This window comes from Zootermopsis nevadensis, unplaced genomic scaffold (assembly GCF_977971745.1).
Source record: "Zootermopsis nevadensis isolate Lab colony 2312 unplaced genomic scaffold, Znev_1.0 Znev_ptg000023l, whole genome shotgun sequence".
In the NCBI taxonomy this organism is placed as follows: Eukaryota; Metazoa; Arthropoda; class Insecta; order Blattodea; family Termopsidae; genus Zootermopsis; species Zootermopsis nevadensis.
Genome location: NW_028259155.1, coordinates 4,708,927 through 4,729,639, shown reverse-complemented (window position 1 = coordinate 4,729,639; position 20,713 = coordinate 4,708,927). Strand labels below are relative to the sequence as shown.

The window sequence follows — 20,713 nt, the reverse complement described above, 5'->3', positions numbered from 1 at the left end:
ATTTATTTTCTTTTGCGTTATTATCGTCTGTTGTGGACTCTTCTTTATCTCTACTATCAGACACTGGATTATTAAGGCCTAGGAGGACGAGGATTGTCCTCCGAGGGGCTTCGCCACCCACAGGGCCAAGCCACTTCCGTGAACTGCGCCCCCTGTGGACATTATAACATTATCCCCACGCCTAAACCCAACCAGGACTTTTTACGTAACTCCTCAAAGGTCACCAACCAAATGTCTTATGAATTGAGAGAATTTGATTATACAATATATCTCTTATAGGACAGACGGCGATTATAACAACAATTTAAATTATTATAAATTTTTAATTATAAATGAATTTTATGAACAGGTATCACGCGCCTCGGAATACATATTTACGAACGTTAATTGCTTCTATGTGAAAATGTGTTTTTATTTGAAACTTTCTACTAAGCTATGTCAGTATAGTGACAAGCTACGGGCTGGACGACCGGGGTTCGATCCCCGACAGGGGCAGAGGATTTTTCCTCTAGCCTCTGCGTCCAGACCGGCTCTGGGGCCCACCCAGCCTCCTCTACAATGGGTACCGGGGGTAAAGCCGGCCGGGGCGTGATGCTGACCACTCACCCCCATCTAGAGCCGAGGTCAAGGAAGAGAGGAGCTATACCTCCACTCCCCTCAAGCGCCTACATGGCGTGTAGTGGGACAAACTTTACTTTACTAGGCTATGTTGCGTCCTTTGTAGTCATCTAAGGTCAAAGTTCCAGGAACGTCATTACTAAAAGCTATTTATGGAAAGACAGGAGGTCTCATTCCTGGAGAACAGAACGTCATCGCTAAGATAAAATCCCACAGATATTATCCTAGACCATCAAACAAAACTTCCTGGATCTGATTCTACTTTGTTCATCTCTTTCCTGTAGGACACCGATAAACAGTTTTTTGTGGGGAAAATATTATAAATAACTGTTTTTATCTCTGACGTAAAACAACCTAGAGCATTATACCTTAACCAGGATGACATAGAATAAAAGAGTAATCTTATATTTTCGAAGGATATCAAACGTTTTAAGGTTCAACTTAAAGTAAACTTTTCTATTGTATTCACAAGATACATCATTGATGGTGGATATTTGATACATTTTATCTGTAATCCTAATTCTTTAATGAAATACCTGCTTAAATAAAGTAGATTTTTAGAAATAAAATATTTCCTAGAGTAACTAATGACATACTAAATTTAGGTTACACGTGCGTTATATTTAGGTTAGTTTGAGACCCAACAAAATCAATTATTCTCACTAATGGCTTCTCACTTTCAAGATTTATCTTACATAAGAATGTCACGACTCGATCGCCAGATCCTCGTTTATATACGTGTAAAGCGGAATGTGATTTCTGTGTGTTGGTGATGAATAATAATATTCCATTCTTTAATACGCACAATTACTGTTGCACCGAAATGCCATCACTATCATAATATTTAGTTCATTCTAAACTTCACGATATGAATAAGCTAGCTCAGTAACCCCTTGTTTTAATAACAAAAATATAATTAATGCAAAATCTGATACTTCGAACTCCCTAACAACTTTCTACTCGTCGACACCTCTCGGTGCGAAAGTCTATACCTCCCCTGGCAAACATTTCCTCTAAGCGGCTTATTATTTTCTGATCTAAAATTCAAATCCAGAATTCGAACCAGAGTCTGGACCACCTAAAAGCATCCACCAGATTAAAGAACTTTAAAGTCTATCTAAACATCGGTTTCCTTTATCTGCCCGCATCGCGAGGTCGGACCGTGACTATTACCTATAATCCTGTGCGCGTACATGGTGACGTCATCACACTGTTCACACAGTGACCTTGGATACTAAAATTACAGTTGTTATTATATAAATTATTTATTTTAATCCGTCTGATCACAATACAATTTTTTATCTAAAATTAAAATAAAGTATTTTATTGATACTTTCTAACTATAATTTATATATTTTGCATTTTATTCTCTAAATTATTTTATAAATTCTTTCAAATTCTTTAGTGTTTCTTTCAATCATTTACTTACAGGCCGATATGTACATCTAATAACATTTAAGAAAAACAACACCTTCGCCCAAAAATGGAAAAACAAACGTAATGAAACATCACCAAAAAACTACAGAAATCATAATTGAGTTTTAAGTTCTTAGATATATTTTACACCTGATGATGGTTTTATAAAAACCGAAACATGTTGTGTAAATGTTCCGAAATGTAAATCGATCAATCGATATGGAACATGAATGATATTTTATTATCTTAATTATAAGAAATTTTAAATAAAAAATTGTATTGTAATCAGACGGATTAAAATAAATAATTGATATAATATTCACAATATGACGCAATTGCACTATCTTATGAATGAGTTGTTATTAGGTTTACTGACCTAATTACGTCATCGTCAGTGTCTATTCAAGATCCAAGCTGCTTCTAGAACTTACCAAGTTTGTTAACTTCTTATATGTTTAGGAAGTAATGTTCTGCATGCATTTCTAATGTACCCCAATCGTGCCATAAGACACACGACTACAGAGTTTTTTAAATCCTTGTTTCAAAAAGCTGTATGATTCGTTGAATAATGTGTCAGAATTATCGTAAGAATTTTACAATCACAGGATAAATTATACGCTTGGGAATATATATTACAATGGAGCACGAATTTTATCTAACATATATTTTATTATTTTTCATATCTCATTAGCCGTAATGCGTATTTATTACAGACACAACTTTATTCTTGCAAACCCAATCGTGTCATAGGTACACTGCATACAGAGTCGTAAATTATAATTTATTTCATTATGGTAGCGGAAATTCGCCCCTGACTTGCGCAGAGTCAAATTTACTGCCTACGCGCATGTAAGATTCTGCTGGTACAGTCCTGTGAATTGTACACTCGCGTACGGTTTCCACATCGTATCAAAATGAGGGGGGGGGGGGGTTCTCTAGTTTTGGTGGTCTTTTGCGAAGCCAGCCAGAGGAATAGCTTATAATGTTGCGAATAATTTGAAGCAGTTTGGACGAAACTATTTTGAAGCAAGGGGCTAGAACTTTTGTCTGCCATGGGACGTGCATCTGTTTCAATGCAGAGAGAAAAATCCATGAATTATATACGGTCAGACAAACGTTAGTAGCCATCGGGAGGAAGAAAGCAGTCTTAAGGGGAAAACAGATTCCTTGGTTATGGTAGAGAAGTTCCTTGGAAAAACTGTGATAAAATTAGATTTTTGATTAAAAAAGAGTTTATCGAAAAAAAAATAATTGGATAGAGAAATCAGAAATTTCAGTGTGTTTTATTTATAATTCTTATGTTAGTTTCCGGTTAACTTCTAGAATAATTACTTTAGTCATAAACAAAATAATTATACAAAAATACTTTAAGAGTCTAGAATTATCTTTGGGAAACTATGTTTAATTACATTCAGAAATAATTTTTTACATACTTAAACTACGGTTAAATTGGTTATCAGTGGGTATGATAAACATATCTGAATGTTTTAAGGAACCCAGGAAATAAACACTGAGCCTTGTGGGAATATTAAAAAAAATAATTTCGTAGAAAATTTTATAAAAATGAATTCGGTATCCAGATAAAATCAATGTTCCTCAGAAATCTTACACATGGGGGCTTAATATTGGTTAATACTGAAATTATTTTTAAGTAACTTTTTTTTGAGCTCGTAGCTTGAATATTTTCAAAAATATTTATACGCCTAAAAATGTTCACTGAACCGTCTCTCAGGAATACGTATAAATATCGCCTACGCGGTTTGGAAGTTTCCAGGTCAAACGAACCATGTAATTTTATGTCTCGTTAAGAAATATTTTATTAAGAACAGGAACACAGCAAAACAAGAGATAGTTGTAAGAGTTCACGGAGTTATGGAGAGTAACTAAAGCATGCTATGCCTTTCTAGCTTGGAGATATTGTGTGAAATATTTTATACTACGCATTTATAGTTGAAAATGGACGTGATGCGAGTATCAAAAAATATCGTGGAATTTAATACAGTCTTTGTCAGTTTCAGATTTTACAAGTACTCGCCATAAAGTAGGATTATTTTAGGATTTCACTGCTATAATTTTTTTTAAAAACACAAACATTTTGATTCTTTCGTCAAAAAGTTGGTATTAAATTTGAACTGAATTTGAAGCATAAGAAAATTGTTCAATCTCTGCGCAAATATTTGTGAGAAGAGTTAAAATATATACATACCCATTTAATTTAATTCTATATTCCGTATAAAGTAACATATTCACTATTTTTTGTAATAACATTTTCAGTGTTATAGGAAGTCATTGATTTATATTAATATAGCCTTAGCATCGAAATAAACCACCCATCTAGGAAGAACAAAGTTGGGGCTGGTCACCCCTGATCAGTAATGAAAACCTCATTTATTTTATCTCAGCATGAAGTCAATATTTCGTGACACACGAACAGTGAATGTCACTTTAGCTGCTATTAAGAATGTGACTGATCCTTTCCTGAACTAAGGGCATACATACGTGTCCTCCACATACACAAATATCTTTCAGAAGACGACATAAATTCTAAAACCTTTCGCTGGTTTTGAATTATACCTGATATTGTGATTTGTTGGCTGGAATTTTAATACGAAAATAAGTAGTCTTCTTATAATAAGAAATCCGATAGAAAATCTCTCTATTTGAAGCGTAAAAAAAGAGAAAAATGTAAGATATTACTTAATGACATTAATAAATTGTAACATTTCGTCACAGACGTAGTTATTAAATGAAAATTTATAATCGTAAAACAATTATCAAACAGCTTGTAAAATGTTAAATACGTCATCAGATACTTTCAACATATCAAAAATTACGTTATATTATTATTAAGAACGTAAAACATTATTAGGGGCCATTCAACACTATATCGATAAGCAAAATTGCATACCAATGTAATTTATTAGTAATCTAGAAATGCATAATTTATTTCTGCATTGGCAGAGTCTTGATTTAATTAAGCAGAAAATTACCTTGTCCAAAACTTTCCTATTCATGCTATGTCACCTCCATACAAACCGTGATTTTAATTCCAACAGCAAAAGAACAATGAAACTACATCAAATACACGTACGGACAACTGAAACGTGTATTTATTTCCGGACATGACTGTAGTTCAAATATCTATATTATGGAGCCATTTTACACATGAACTGTTTCAGAATTAAAGCATAGATATCATTCCTGAAACACTCATAGAATAATGTATCTTTCCTGTAGAGACAGACTTTGTCTGTTAAAAGTTCAGTTGGCACGATAATACAAAGAGATTTTTCCCTAAGTCTACAAGTACCTCCGAAACGTCTATTAAATTCTACCAGACTACACAAAGCTACAACCCAGAGGACAGCCATCTTCAGACTCAGCGCCGTCATAACCTCAAATCTTACTTAAAGAAATAGGTTGAGAACATGTGGACTGGATTTATTTAAGTCAAAATTGGTTACTGGCGGCCTTCTGGACATCGTAATAGACCATCATAAACCATGACGACATGGTATTTTCTGGCTATATGAGCGAGTGTTCGCTTCTAAATAAGAACTCTGGTTCTTGGAGTTAGTCCAGTGAGGTTTGACGAATATTCTGAATCCCAGAGAAAACAGTTTTGGTATTAGAATAATTTTCTACAATTCGTTTTGTAGAAATTAAAGAAAACTATTTACATTTTTGGTGCTAGTGGGTTATCGGGACACATCGCTTTAAAAATAGTTTATGTTATGTTATGTTAGGTTAGGTTAGGTTAGGTTAGGTTAGGTTAGGTCAGGTTGGGTTGGGTTAGGTAAGGTTAGGTTGGGTTGGGTTAGGTAAAGTTGGATTAGGTTAGGTTAGGTTAGATTGGGTTAGGTTAGGTTAGGTTAGGTTAGGTTAGGTTAGGTCAGGTTGGGTTGGGTTAGGTAAGGTTAGGTTGGGTTGGGTTAGGTAAAGTTGGATTAGGTTAGGTTAGGTTAGGTTGGGTTAGGTTAGGTTAGGTTAGGTTAGGTTAATGTGTGTGGATGAATGACATATACTTGAAAGTTATTATATTTTTTCCCAATAAATGACAAATTATTATATTCGACTCTCCCGTTTTGTGTCCCGATTACCAACAAGTACCACATTTTTTAAATATTTTATAAGAAGTTTTTAGTAACACGCCAACTGATCAGATAATACGCTACATGTGACGAGTGTTTCATGGCGTTGGCTATATTTAGTTAGTACGGTCTAGAGGTGTCAGGTGGCAGGCACAGCAAGGGAGCTCTTGTGGAGTTTGTTGTGTGACCCGTCCCCCCCCTGCTCCCCGCCTGTAATCCAACCAACACTCCCCGCGCCTGGCGGTACAACTCATGGAAATCGATCGGACCGCTCATCTAACCCTGCATCACACCTCCTCAAACCTCTTCCCTACCAAGTCCGACCACAAGTCGTCTACGCTGCGTGGGAACAGCATATTTTGTTAGGATCAATTTCGCAGGACGAAAACTCGTAATAATATTATTGTATGCTCGTAAGACTGTAAAGGGATGCTGTAATTTTGGATGTAGAGTTCAATGATTCTAGTTTTCCATCCAATCTTCAGTTCCCTCCTCCCCCACCCTTGGGATTATTCAGAGAAACTAGACATTTCGAGTGGAGAGGTACTTGCAGCACGTCACCTTTAATACGAGAGTAAGCTCACTTCTAGTACGAACAGCGGTAGGTCAGTTAGTACAATGACTGACTACGGATTAGTCAACCGGGGTTCGAACCCCGACTAAGACAATTTTTTTTTTCCTCTAGCCTCTGCGTCCAGACTGGTTCTGGGGCCCACTCAACCTTCTGTAAAATAGGAACTGTGGTACTTTCCCGGGGGTAAAGCTCGGCCGGGGCGTGATGCTGACCACTCACCCCCATCTATTGCCAAAATTGAGAATGAGTAGGAGCTATAAAACCTCTTCCCCCCCAAGCGCCTACATGGCGTATACCGGGATAGCTTTACTTTCTTTACGTTGCTTAGACTCCATCTTTGAGACAGAATTGAATAGGAGCTTCTAGATACACAAATATGTAATGCCTTGATTTCTATGAATGTTATAATGCGACCATTTTTCTAGATTTTTCTTAAAATGTATCAAAGTACTCAGTTAACACTGTGTACCTCAAAAAGACTTGATTAAAGTTCAAATTTAAATTCACATAAGAGGAACTTAACATTTAACATCACGTAGGAATGCTAGGTAAGGATAGGTTGACGTGTTTTAAACTGAAAAGCAAAATACTTCACATTCAAAGACCTTTGCCATAATGGCTTTGCTCATTAGCAAGGGTGTGCCGCAATGCTATCAGGCTAAGAATGTGGATTAGGAAGCCCTTGTGTCGGTCTTCCTTAATTAAAGTAGGTGTTGGTAAAGTACCCGCTTAACTTGAGTATATGAGGGCAATTAAAGTGGATGTATGTGTTATTTTACCGAGTGACCTTTAACGGCTTCCATTTTGACGACTGTTAGTGACATGATTCTAAATTATACAGCAGGATCGTAAAGTTACGTAACCCATATCAAATTACTTATTGTAGGTTATAACTCAGTACAATTCGATTCGATTAATATCGCACAATATCGCTGTGACTATACGAGTTCCCACCCAGGTGACGTCATGTCGTAAACTCACTCGCACTGGTCCGTCAGTTGTCTTTAAACAGTCGAACTGCGAGGATGTCTTTTTCATAGATGCAACGAGTGTTCATTGTCGAACATAACCTCACTCACATCTCATTTTCGCATAACTTGACAGAATGAGTTTAAGGTTACATTTTCCGATTATCTTGCGTCAAACAAACAGGAAATATCTCGTATGATGAAGAGTTTCCTTGATATAATAAACGTACAGGACAGAAACCATTTCTTTACATCAAATATGAGGAAAAGTGTAAATGCGTGCGTCTCTGATCGAAGGATTCTTTTATCTACCTTTAGTTTGGCTGGATGGTGAAAATGAATTTGAGAACGCCAAGACACAATAAAATATCACTGACGAATTCACATTAGCTTATTAATGAGAAATAGTATTGCCAATGTCTATAATTATCTTATTGTCTCGGCCTACGGTAAGACGGCGTTAAATGGCACTGAACATTTAAAGCTTAGGTTGTGATACAAAATGTATTTATCGCCGTCAGTTTCTAAGCTTTCAGATAGGAAACTAGTAGACAAAAGTTGGACTCAAATGTAGCAAAGGATTATCTAAATTTAATTCGATTTTAATTTAGTCGTGAATATAATTTTGATTTAATACTATCGCTCACAATTTCGAGAAAAAAAATTTATTAGTTACATTAGCAGCTATTAAAATTTTATATTGGATTCAGGTGACGAGATGTGAATATTTAATTTTCCTTAAAACGACGTCACTGGCTAGTAAAAACTAAGCGATTGATGGATGTTTCCTCCTAAGCGTCACACTGGTGAATACTTTGTCTATAACCATGCAGTTGCAATCATCATAAAATGGGTTATGTAATACGTGAAGACAACGAACGAAGTTTTGCGTGTCAATTTTTATAAGTTCAGTCGCGCGGTATGAAGAAGTTTCTCGTACTAAGCAGTAATGTAGTCTCACATCCAGTTCTTGGTTAGGGAACTTTATTTTTTTTTTTATTTTCCCTCTGTCCTGTCTGCATCTCTGTCGATAGCTTGAGGATAATGAACAGAAGCGAAGGGTGCATTTGGGCGAAGTAGCGTGGGGTGTGATGTGCCTCCGGGAGTCCAGTCACGGACTCGTAAATTGCTAAAACTCTTCACGAATTTTAAAAAGTTCAAATTACACAACTCCATTTTACCCTTCACTGTCCATTTTTTCGCCCCTAACACTCCGAAGCCATATATTTATTCCACATTTCTACCAAAGAAAACAATTTTCGTAAAACAGAACAGAAATAAACTTCTAAACAAAATTTAAGAACATAAAACTTGAATACCACACAAGGTCCCTAACCTGAGTCATATAAAACAAGTTCATCTCCTCATATCCAATTTATATAAAGTTAAATTTAATATAAATCTCCCATCTATTTTTAGGTTTACCAACTAGGTCTCTTCCCTTCAAGTTTTCGAAATTAAATTTTATATAAATAAACTTCATGATCACCAGACAACATATTACTTGATTTGATCATGTTAAGATAAGCTTTCAGGTTCTCATGGAGGCAAAAATCTAAATAAATATCTTCTAAGATGTTGCGCCTTGTAGTCTGACACGAGTTTACCGAAGTTTCAGAAGTGTTTACTGCCTCCATCATCAGGGCGATGTGTGAATTTTAAACACCTGCGAACTCCTACCTGAAGACAGTCTTCTACGTGCTAATTTTTTTTGGTAAAACGTAAAAAATTATAAACCTCTTCATTGTACAAATTTTTACGGTCTCTTAGTATTTAATCTCTATTACGTAAAATATTTAACGCAATATTTTTTTACCTCAGACCCCGTGAATCCACGATTTAACCTCCGGTTAGAGTCAAAACTACAGGTAGTATAATGGTTTTGAATGTTTTAATGTATATATTTCTTGATAGGAGTCTGAAAGAAAAATATATTCTGAAATGGACGTTAGGAAACACTGTAATATCTTCTGGAATTAAATTTTGAAATACAGTACTGTCTGAACAAAATATCAACACGGTAGATCTATCTCCTATGCAAATCCCCAGCTACTTTCCTCATATCGAGGCCGACATAGCTTATAAACTCCGGGAATATGGGACATCCCCTGTGAGTGCTCTGTAGCTTTCGATCTACTCAGTCGATACTAGTATCGAAACACATTCACGCCTCGTTCGATTATGCGTCACGGTCGCCAGAAATGTTCTATGTCAGAAGATGGTATCAAATTGGAATATTTTCATCATACACAACATTCTGACACCTTGAAAAGTAACTCAAATTGTCGAACTTTTATCCGTGCACGTTAAAATAAACATAAGATGTTCACAAATACGTTAAAAGTTTCTGTGATTAACTAAGCACCACACCACGCGGATTCTAACCTAAAATTAGATCAAGGTCAGTGATATCGATTCTTTTATATGAGAAAGCGGATATCAAAAGCGCGTATAACGAGACTTACCTGTAATATTTAAATACATAATACCAAAACGTTCCATTTTATACTATAATAACTGAAATCATAAGACTATATATATTACAAATGTCTGATTCGTAACACGCAGAAGGCGTTAAACACATATATTTGCATATTACTTTCAGATTCAAGTTTATTATCAAGATTTCTGTTCATGCACACGTACAACTTGAAAACAGACTTTTATAAACGAGACAAGTTAGGTGTCTGATTATATCACAATTTTATAACACGCTTAGTGATTTAATTAGTATGTAAATTATTTTAAAGCGTTAAATCTACTCGAAGTAGACCGACCACTCACTGTAGCAAAATAAGTTTGAACACGATTCATCTGAATTTTAAATACAGCTTTTCCAAACACTCCATAATGCAATATGTGTCTCTGCAAGTGAAAATGGAATTAAAATAAAATATTATATTCCCCATATTTTATAAAAAAAAATTGGTTTTCAGTTTAAAATATACCTACCATGAAAATTATGCAGTAAACGTTATACATATTAAATAATACTGGAAGACTCAAATTATTTCACGAATCTGCGAACTGACATTGAAGTTAAAACGATTAAACAAAGTAAAATATTTTTCTGGGGAAAGTGAGAGAAATTGTTCAGTTTGATTACCATTCTGCACACAACAAACAATAAATACATTGTCTTAGGAAATTTATTTATTTAAGATAATTAATTATTACTGTGACATGTTTCGGGCTCTTTTTATTAATACCATCAAACACGTTACAAACAGTGATGTCTCATGATGGCCAAATTTCGTCCCAAACCTCTCACAATAACAATTAATCACATGAAATAATTAATGAACCTAAGGGAATATTTATTTATTGTAAACCTTGTTTAAGACCAAATAAAAAATAGAAATCAAATATACTCACAAAATAACTAAATTTCATTACGCAAGAAATATTACTCTATCAAACAAATAACACATGAGTTAACATTACTTACCAGAAACTGAATAAGATTAGAAAATAATTTCTGTCCAAAACTTAAGCACTGATATCACTTATTTAGCTTGTAAATTAACGTTATGCAAGGAGCGTACACGATTTGTCTCCAGGCACAGAACATACACAACCTCCAAGTAAACAAATGAATGCAAAGACGGTCACGTGAGAGCGCAATTCCTTTCTGGCTTACCTTACTCACAGACACTGCGCAGGCGCGTGATGTTCTCAGAGACACGTATAATGGATGAGTTAAAAGACTTTCGTGTTTCATCCAAGACATCAACAGACGGACAGAGCTAAAAGCATTTCATTCTAATTTATACACGACTACGCCAGACTTTATAGTACGTAATTTGACCTAATTTCTTTCGATCAGATCGTGTACTGGGAAGTTGACCTTGTAACCAAGCATGTGTAGAAAAATTTGGTGGGAGTATCAAAGGTCAATGTCTCCATGAGACAGGGGTAACTGAACGTACATTATAGGCTATTACAATCTCATAATATACGATAAAGTAAGCTGTCAGAATTTGTATCTAAGGAAAAATGTCACAGAACAACTCTTCTAATGCGTATAACGAGAGTTACCTGTATATAGCACATTATAAATATGTGTGATATCAGATTTTGATCTAAAGCACCAAATTTTCGCTCGTTTGAACGAAAATAATTTGCTCTATTATATTTTATTCTCAAAAACTTTCAGATATGAAAGAGTAACGAAGTTAAATGCCGTAGAGTCACGATATAAACGGGCCAGAACAACGCTAAGTTAATGGAAAATAACATACTCGAGACTTATAAAAAGTACGAGAATGAATATCAACCGCTTTATAATTAAATTTACGATATTATTAAATTACAAAATAAAATAATTTAAATTTCTTCTGAATTTCTTTACACTTCTTTGCGGCAAAGCCACGTTAGAACAATAAAAATAAGTTAAAAATTTGTATTTATGTTTTTAAACACTCGAAAGGAAAACAGATCTGATATTTAAGTGTTTAGAGGCTAATTAATACCAAAAATACACCTTAATACAAGCCGCAGACATGGGCTGCCTCTTGCAAGTGAATATTTAAATTCATGACCAATTTCTAGACCTCCATCTGCACGTGCTTATAAAAATGACTGAACGAGGATAAGACAACGAGAAACCTCTTACGTGATAATAGTAGACTCTTGAGATGTTCCCTGCACGCTGTTTTATACGATAAAAATATTAGTCGTAAGAAGAGGATTATGAGGAAAATCTTACAAAAGATAGAAACTGTTTGTCAAGGCGTCTATTAATTAATTACAAACAAATAATATTTTTAAACAAAAACAATACCGTCAAATACTTACTTCTCGATGCCAGCTTGAAGAATTCTCGCATTTATAGAGGTCAGTACATTCTTCCTTCGTTTTCAGAGTTAAATCACCAATGCATTATGGGACGTCACGTTGTTGTAAGCTATATAGGAATTTTTTAAATAATTTGGTAGAACATCGTAAATATTGAACTAATAAGAAAATAAATGATACTGAGGAACAATACAATACTGAATCTAAAACTTCTTGACGATGGTGAAGAGTCAATTGAATAAAAATTTTCTTGGATATTATCCATCGTCTAGTAAATATAAAACGTAAAAAACGACGTTTCGGAGATGGGACTCTATCTCCGGAGATAGGGATTAGCTCTATCTAGTGGGCCCAACTGTGTAGGAACCTGAAGACGGAGATAGAGTCCCATCTCCGAAACGTCGTTTTACGTTTTATATTTACTAGACGATGGATAATATCCAAGAAAATTTTTATTCAATTGAATACAATACTGAAGTTAAACCTTAACACACAAAGATAATAAATATAAAGAAAACTTTCTCAGTATAACTGATAAAAATAAGTCTATCCAAGAATGTACATTATTATGAGAAGTATTTGTTGGGGCGAGTTAATTGTTTCAGAGCAGTAATTTTTATGACACACGACAGTCATAGAATTTTCTCAAAAATTGACTCGCCTAGACTTGAATATATCGTTTCCAAAAATGAATAACGCTAGGGGTCATTAAACGTTTGTCGTCGGGATACAGGCCAAATTGTAAATCACTAAAATATGGTTCACGTTAAATTACAGACATTCAGTTTAACTTATAAAAGTAATTCATAAGATCATTACAGTTCACTAATAATTACTTCAAATGTCCAAAACCATAATTTTTGGCAATTTTTCTAAGTTCAAGGCCCGTGAGATTTTTCATCGACGTCAAAAGAAGTCTTAGGCTTAAAAGGTTATGGGCAACGAATACTATAAGAACGTGTCAATGTTATATCAACACGATTAATACCTAGGAAGAAGATAGATTGAGTGTACATCTGACTGCTTGTAAGTTTTATATATATATATATATATATATATATATATATATATATATATATTACCATCATTGCTATAAATTGAGAGGTCGTTTTATTAATATTATGGTCAACCAAGCCTTTATTCTTATAGATAAAACGTCATAAGATGTTCTTCGCTGACGACGAAGTGTTGTGTACATACAATAGCTGTTTAATAACACAATAAAATATGATTTTTGCAATATTTTTATACTTATTTCACACTTTTTCTTCAAGCGGTCAGTTTAAACGTGATGATAGAATTGGAACTATGAACAAGAAATTAATATTTAATATCAGAATAAATGTTATAAGTGCCTTAATCACGTGACAAAATCGTAGATAAATGTTTGCCACGGTAACATATTGTAGTGAATATTATTTTATAGCAACTAAGTAAAACATAAATCAGCATCAGCTTGTAACACCAGAGATGTTAAATGAATGCGGTCCGCCCACGTAATCTGTACGTCGGATAAAAATTCGATAAAAATAAAATAATTAGAAACATACACAGAATTTTAAGTGGAAGGAAGTTCAAACTGGTATCACATCCAGCACGTTAAACACACGCATATTTTATAAAAATGATAGAATTTTTCGATTGTCATGTTTTTGCTTTCAAAACTTTTTCTTTTTTAAAAAAATTCTTACTAGTTTTTTTCCAATAAGTTAACACACACATTTTTATTCCAAAATACGTGTGCACTGAGAGTGAGATATCGTAATATCCAGATGTGAACAACGGTGGGACAACTGGTACCATCCGGATAATTTAGGACAGTGTGAAACACATGAAACTTAACATTTAGTCCAACACTAATTTATTAAAATATTATTACGTATAGGCAATATATTCCTTGCTTACAAAATTGAACAGGCTGTAACAATTGATGTAAACATGGAAAAATAGATTCAGAAAGTTGACTAGAAATTCCACTGCATGACAAAGAGTATAATAAAGTCTAAAAATTGTAGAGAAAATCTTGACAGTATTTTCAGGTAAGTAGTTGAGACAGAGAGAAATGTTAACTTAACGAGAATAAACTGATATACATAGCCTAGGCCTATGTGTGATACTCCCTGACATTTAAATCTATTTTAACTGCTTTCGACACATTTCACACCAAGGATGACTTGTTCCCGTTTATACGGATCAGTTAACCCTTTAAAACCTAGTGGTAAAATGTACCACATTATTTAACAACCAACAAGTCTGTATTTAATATTATTTGTATTATTATCAATGTAAACAGGGAATATTTCCTCATACGACGTTATCAAATCTCTGTAACGTATAAATGATGGTGTTCTCTTTTCGGTACGGACTAGATTATTTAGGCGAGCGTAAGATTTAAAGGGTTAACAACGGGTGACGTCTCTTGGTGTGTTAGTTCCCAAACAGAAGAGTGGTTAAGCTAGAAATTAATAAAGACTATTTTCCAATAATTTATTGTATTGAGTTTTTCAACATGGAAAAGTACAAATATTGCAATACAACGAAAACCAACCATAACAAGAGTTTTCGCCTGCCTGCCTTCACACTAACGTCTTACAATGACAAGAGATCCTTGGGATGAAATTACTGTGGCATAGCGTAATGTTACGTCTTGGACTTTTTAAACTTAAGTAATCACAAAATTACTGCAGAAACAAACAAACAAACAAAAAGTATTTTAAACTGACTAGTCTCTTACACTTAACAATAAATACGATAAATTAAATGGGATAGAATTTGGCCATTCTAGTTAGCAATTATTCCAGCTTTTCTGATTAACTCTCAAACTCAAATTCCCTTACATCTTCCATTATCTAATATATCCTTCTCCTGGAACTCAAAAGATAACCAAAGTCCAACCCATTATCCTGTGTTATAATAAGTTATACAATAAATTACAGCAAAATACAAAGACAACTAAGGTGAAACCTTCTAGCTCTAATGCTGACAATTCATCTCCTCATCATTTGGCTAAGATACTCAAACTATAAATATGGCACCGGACACTCAGAACGTTTCCTGAACTACCCATATAAACCTACAACTAGATGAAAAATCATTTAAGTAGTGAATCATTTCATTGGATAAATATAACCCATCAATACGTACACCTAAATGCAATGTGACACTAGACAAAAGCAATAAAGATTTGCACTGCAAGATAGAAGCAGCAGTGACTTGAATTCCTCCGTGGACCGTAATCCAACAGCGACATAACGTTTAGCGTAGAGAAATTACCATACTTAACAGACCAAACTCACTTGATTCAAATGTCCTTGTGCTCAGAGCATTACCTGTCAGCCCATGGTACGTATTATAAATACGTAAGGGAGAAAAAAGGAATACATCTATTTGGGGGGGGGGGGGGCTGGGAAATTTGGGGGGGGGGGTTAAGGGAGTATGTAACCAGAATGGCCGCTCACAAACGAAGTAACAAGATATACTTCACAAAATACTAAAAATGAGATTCATAAAATTTTAAGATTTGTTACTTCAGTGAGCACGGAATAAATTATAGGGAAAGTGGTTCATTACGTCACGGGCCCGAGAGCAAACTTTCGACTGGAAAAGAACGTTTACTCTCCGACCAATAATCTGCGCATCTAATATGCTCATCACTCTATCTAAAGCTACAATTTTTTTTTTTAAGAACTTCATAAAGTTATTGCATCAATTACATATTTTTTGAGGTACTGCATTACAGAAACCCCCTGTCTCTTCTATAAAAGTCCATGGAATGCTTACTCACAAATTGTTTCAGTCCTACACCGGAATATAATCTCCGGTGCCGGAAAATCAGGATACATCCATACAAATTGAGTCTGGCCCTCAAAAATCAAGTTTGACAACCTAGACCTACACCACACAAAGTCGAATACAAGTCCTAGATTTCTAGCAAGAACCTTCAAATGCAGTCCACATTTCATTTTTTTTTTTATTATTTTTACGTATATATATATATATGTATATGTATATATAGATAGATATATTTTTTTATTGTATTAGGCCAGTTAAAGAGTCAGTTTCCATACAAACGTCTTTCCCAACGACCCACATAGAAACCAACGTAAAGTTTGTGCTTTGAACCGCAGAGTCTGTCAGAGTCTGTCGTCACGTTATATTTATCCATTCTCCCATCGCGTGTCAAAATAGACTGCAATTGACTGGCCTTGCTTAGATAAAGGATAATAATAAGTAATATTAAGAAAGAGTATTTAAATACACAATCAAGCAAACCACTATTTATGAAGAATGAGGAAAAATACCAAAGTTAACAAACTCATCGTATGTTGTTGTTGTTTTTTTTTTCCCCCACATTTAGTCAATACCACTTTGGCAAAATTGCATCCGTTAAGTAGGTGAATGAGTTCTATAAAGCTTCAAAAGTTATTTATATCTTTAATTGTATAGAACAGGCATGAATCACAATCTTGATAAATGCAGAAGCAGTTTTCAAAACCAGTCTCCACAACCCAAAATATACTCGGGAACCACATCAGGTTCATAAATCACATCGCGGTTCCAGTACTATCTTATTTCATCTTCATGGAAATATCTCTCTCTGTACATTTTTTTTCCCATGGAACTTAACAGATGTATGCACCATTGTTTTGAGTATCATACAAAATATTACCACTTTTAAAATCTAAGGTTCGCGCGTTAAAGTCTCTACGGGAGCGAGATGCTAATGGCTGTAAAAACCAAGTCTAATATTACGATTTAGAAATACGTCTCTTGGTTTCTTCAGAAATTTAACATAGCTGCAACTATAATATATCTCACACAAGCAAATATATTGGCATTGACTACATAAAGGGCCAAACCGTGAGAAATTTATCAAGGAATGTTCACAAGTAACACTAAATGTACATCTTTCTTCGTTGATTTATCAAGGGGGCAAAGTAACACTGAAAAAGTGTATCGAGTTTCCTGAACTTTTCATTTTTTATAATCTACTCTTTCGTAGTTAAACTCTTATCCTCAACAGCATGATAAAGTTTTTTATCAAAAAAGGTTTTTTTTCTATATCTTTCCTAATCTCAGGCAAAGTATAATATATATACATTTTTTCATTATTTTTTTTTTAAATCTTTACATTTGTGACCATGAAAGATAAAGTCCATCAAAATTTTGTATTCAAAAAACTCCTGGCATTACGTAAGAATCCTGATTCCTTCCACTACGACGACGTCTGACAGTCTTAACGGGATCGAACTCGCAGTGTGGCGAGCGAGCACGAAAGTCGACTAGCAAGTGGTTAGGACTCCCTCTATACCCAGTATATTGCTTGCATCAATAGGAATTACGAAAATAATAATTATTTCGGCAGACTGAGTGTTAGGGGTTGCTGCATATCCCCTGACACAACAGACTAATACAGTTTCATCAAAGTCAAAATAGGGTGAAATAGCCACTTGGCCGCCATTTATGACGATATAAATGCCCGCTCACCAATCTGGGGGAAGGATAAACAGGAAAAAGGTTACGTGGAGGACAGTTCGATTCCCGTGCAAACACACTTAGCTCAGAAACTCCTATTGCAAAGGTAAACTACCTGACACTATAGAAACTTTAAGAATGCGAGGAGACAAATTCTCCTTCGTTAGATATTTAAATTTCTTCATACTTTTTTCATGTCTTTCATTTAAAATCGTTTGCCCACTAGGAATGCATTTGTTAAATTTGATAAGTGTTCTTACAAAAATAAATTTCTTTCGTGGAAGTTGACATATCAAGTTGGGCAGCATATTTGATAGGTTACCTGATTTATTTTCATTATTTATATTATTTAATTATTATGAATTATTGTTCTGTGCAAGTCTTTGTGGTTCCCCCAAAACCTTTCAACTAAAAAAAAAAGAAAAGAGATAAAAATACATAAAACGGGACCATAAGTTTTTTTACGTTGCCTGAGATCTACGTCATATCACGAAACACAAATAAATAACCAAGGATAAAGGAATTACAAGCTGGTCAGTGCAAATTTGTTAGTAGTAGTCGGGTTGTGGAAAACTTGTCAGGATTTTCACCGTAAACAAATGAAATGAAAAAAAAAATTGTCAACACAAAAACAACTTGTTTAATTATTCTGAAAACTCAAAATTATAAATAATACCTCCATAAACGTTGCACTAATGCCAAAATAAGTCAGTTCCACTGTCACATGCACGTGTGTATTAACTCAGAATAATAAGAGACATTTACGATAGGTGTATTCTCTGTCACTACTTGTAACAATTAAATAATAATTATTATTATAATAATAATATGAATATACGCAGTGTTAATCACATACTTTGTCAGGTGATTAAACGAAAAAAAAAACTACACGAACAAAAAAAAATTATTTAAGTACCATAAAATTTTATATTTAATATTATAAATAAAGAAATTAATTTTATTTATTCACGCCTGAACAAAAACCCAGAAATCTCGCCGCAGTTACCAAATGAAAATAAGTATTTTTATCTTCAGTGGGACGTCTCCGTGCCCCCACCTACAGCCACGGCAATATTTATTTATGACTAGTAGCGTATAACAGAACAAAAAAATGATCAAGATTTTGAGGATTCCATTTTGGGTCTTAGCAAACTCGCATGACCACATGACTTGCACTCTTGTTGACTAGCTCTGTGTTTGGCTCAGTATGATCCAAATTATAATCGATGTACTGCTGATACATTTACCACAGTACAAATGGAAAGATATAACTCCTCTGAAGGCTGCATTTGTCTCGTAATTATTGGTGCGGGATTGCAAGGGGGGGGGGGGAGGAGGATACGAACATGACTGTACTACCTACAGTCTTTAGATGCGGAGCGCGGGGTAGATATCTTCACATTTCCCAGCAATAAGCTGTTTTCTCAGGACTATTAAAAATCCTGATAAGATACAGACAAATACAGCCTCAGTTGACTAGCATGGTCACATTTTATAACCGCACTGCCAATATGGCGGCGGCCCATAACAGTTTCTTCGTCAACATTTATGTAGCTTTACTCTTGTTGGTTTTGAAAGAAACCTGCAAAACGCGGTTGCCCAGGGTATAACCATTCAAAGATTGGATTGCAACGACGGCCTCGTCATAATTGGTCATCGTAACAAAGCCAAACCCTTTACACTTGTTGGTCTGCAGGTCTCGAATAACCTTCACACTCTGAACTGCACCGAAGGGCCCGAAAAGCTGCCACAAGACGTTCTCTTCTGTCTCTGGGGCAAGGTTGTATACAAAGATGCACCAACCAGAACCATTCATGGTATTCCCTGGGATCATCGAGTTGGCCAGCAGATCACCAGCCAATGGTGAATACCTACAACGCCAAACCGTTCAAATTGAACGAAAAAGTTTACCTTACACACTAAACACGACGGGACAGGCATTGGGAAGGATTAGGGACGACCACGACAAGCTTCTATGGTTCACTATTCTCCACTGTAAAGTTTATCCCACTATACGCCATATAGACGCTTGGGGGGAGAGCCCGTATAGCTTACTCATTCTTAACCTCGGCACTAGATGGGGGTAAGTGGTCAGCATCACGCCCCGGCCGGCTTTACCCCCGGGAAAGGACCCCGGTACCCATTGTAGAGGAGGCTGGGTGGGCCCCAGAGCCGGTCTGGACGCAGAGGCTAGAGGAAAAAAATCATCTGCCCCCGTCGGGGATCGAACCCCGGTCGTCCAGTCCGTAGCTAGTCACTATACTGACTGAGCTATCCCGGCTCATATTCTCCACTGTAAACCACCGAAATACATAAAGCTCTCCTCTCCAAAGATGGCCTGTCGACTGTTTGACGTACGAAATTTCTTATGCTGTTTACTGATACCCGGACTGATACTTGCAAAACAGACATGGATATTACGTAAAATGTTGCCTGTTATGCTATTTACGTCAATGACACAGAATTCAATCCAAGATTTAACGATAACAGATGATAAAATACTTCATAAACGTAATAAATACGTAATATGATCTATTGATATCTGAGGTTAAGATGAAGAGAATCGAAGTCGAAGAGCTTAATCGATAACAAAGCGGAGAACTATCGAACATCTGACCATAATATCGAACATTTCGCTAGTTGTTTGCCTTTAGTAGTGAATCCAATAACATGAGTGCTGTAAAAATTTGATAATAAACAAGGTTAATTAATTAAACTCGGAATGTGGTGTGATTTCGAATGAATGCAGAGAGAGAGAGAGAGAATATATTAAA

The 20,713-nt window shown here is 35.1% G+C and overlaps 1 protein-coding gene across 5 annotated transcripts in view; it reads right to left on the bottom strand.

Annotated features, from left to right (window-relative positions):
• Positions 1–14,308: 14,308 nt before the first annotated feature.
• LOC110831257 (ELAV-like protein 1) overlaps positions 14,309–20,713 on the bottom strand; it is a 114,421-nt gene continuing 108,016 nt past the window's right edge. For all 5 annotated transcript variants that reach the window (XM_022067040.2, XM_022067047.2, XM_087354443.1 and 2 more), the window contains one exon: positions 14,309–19,810. In XM_022067040.2, the coding sequence (XP_021922732.1) occupies positions 19,486–19,810 (325 nt within the window). In that variant the 3' untranslated portion in view covers positions 14,309–19,485. The remainder of the gene's footprint in view (positions 19,811–20,713) is intronic.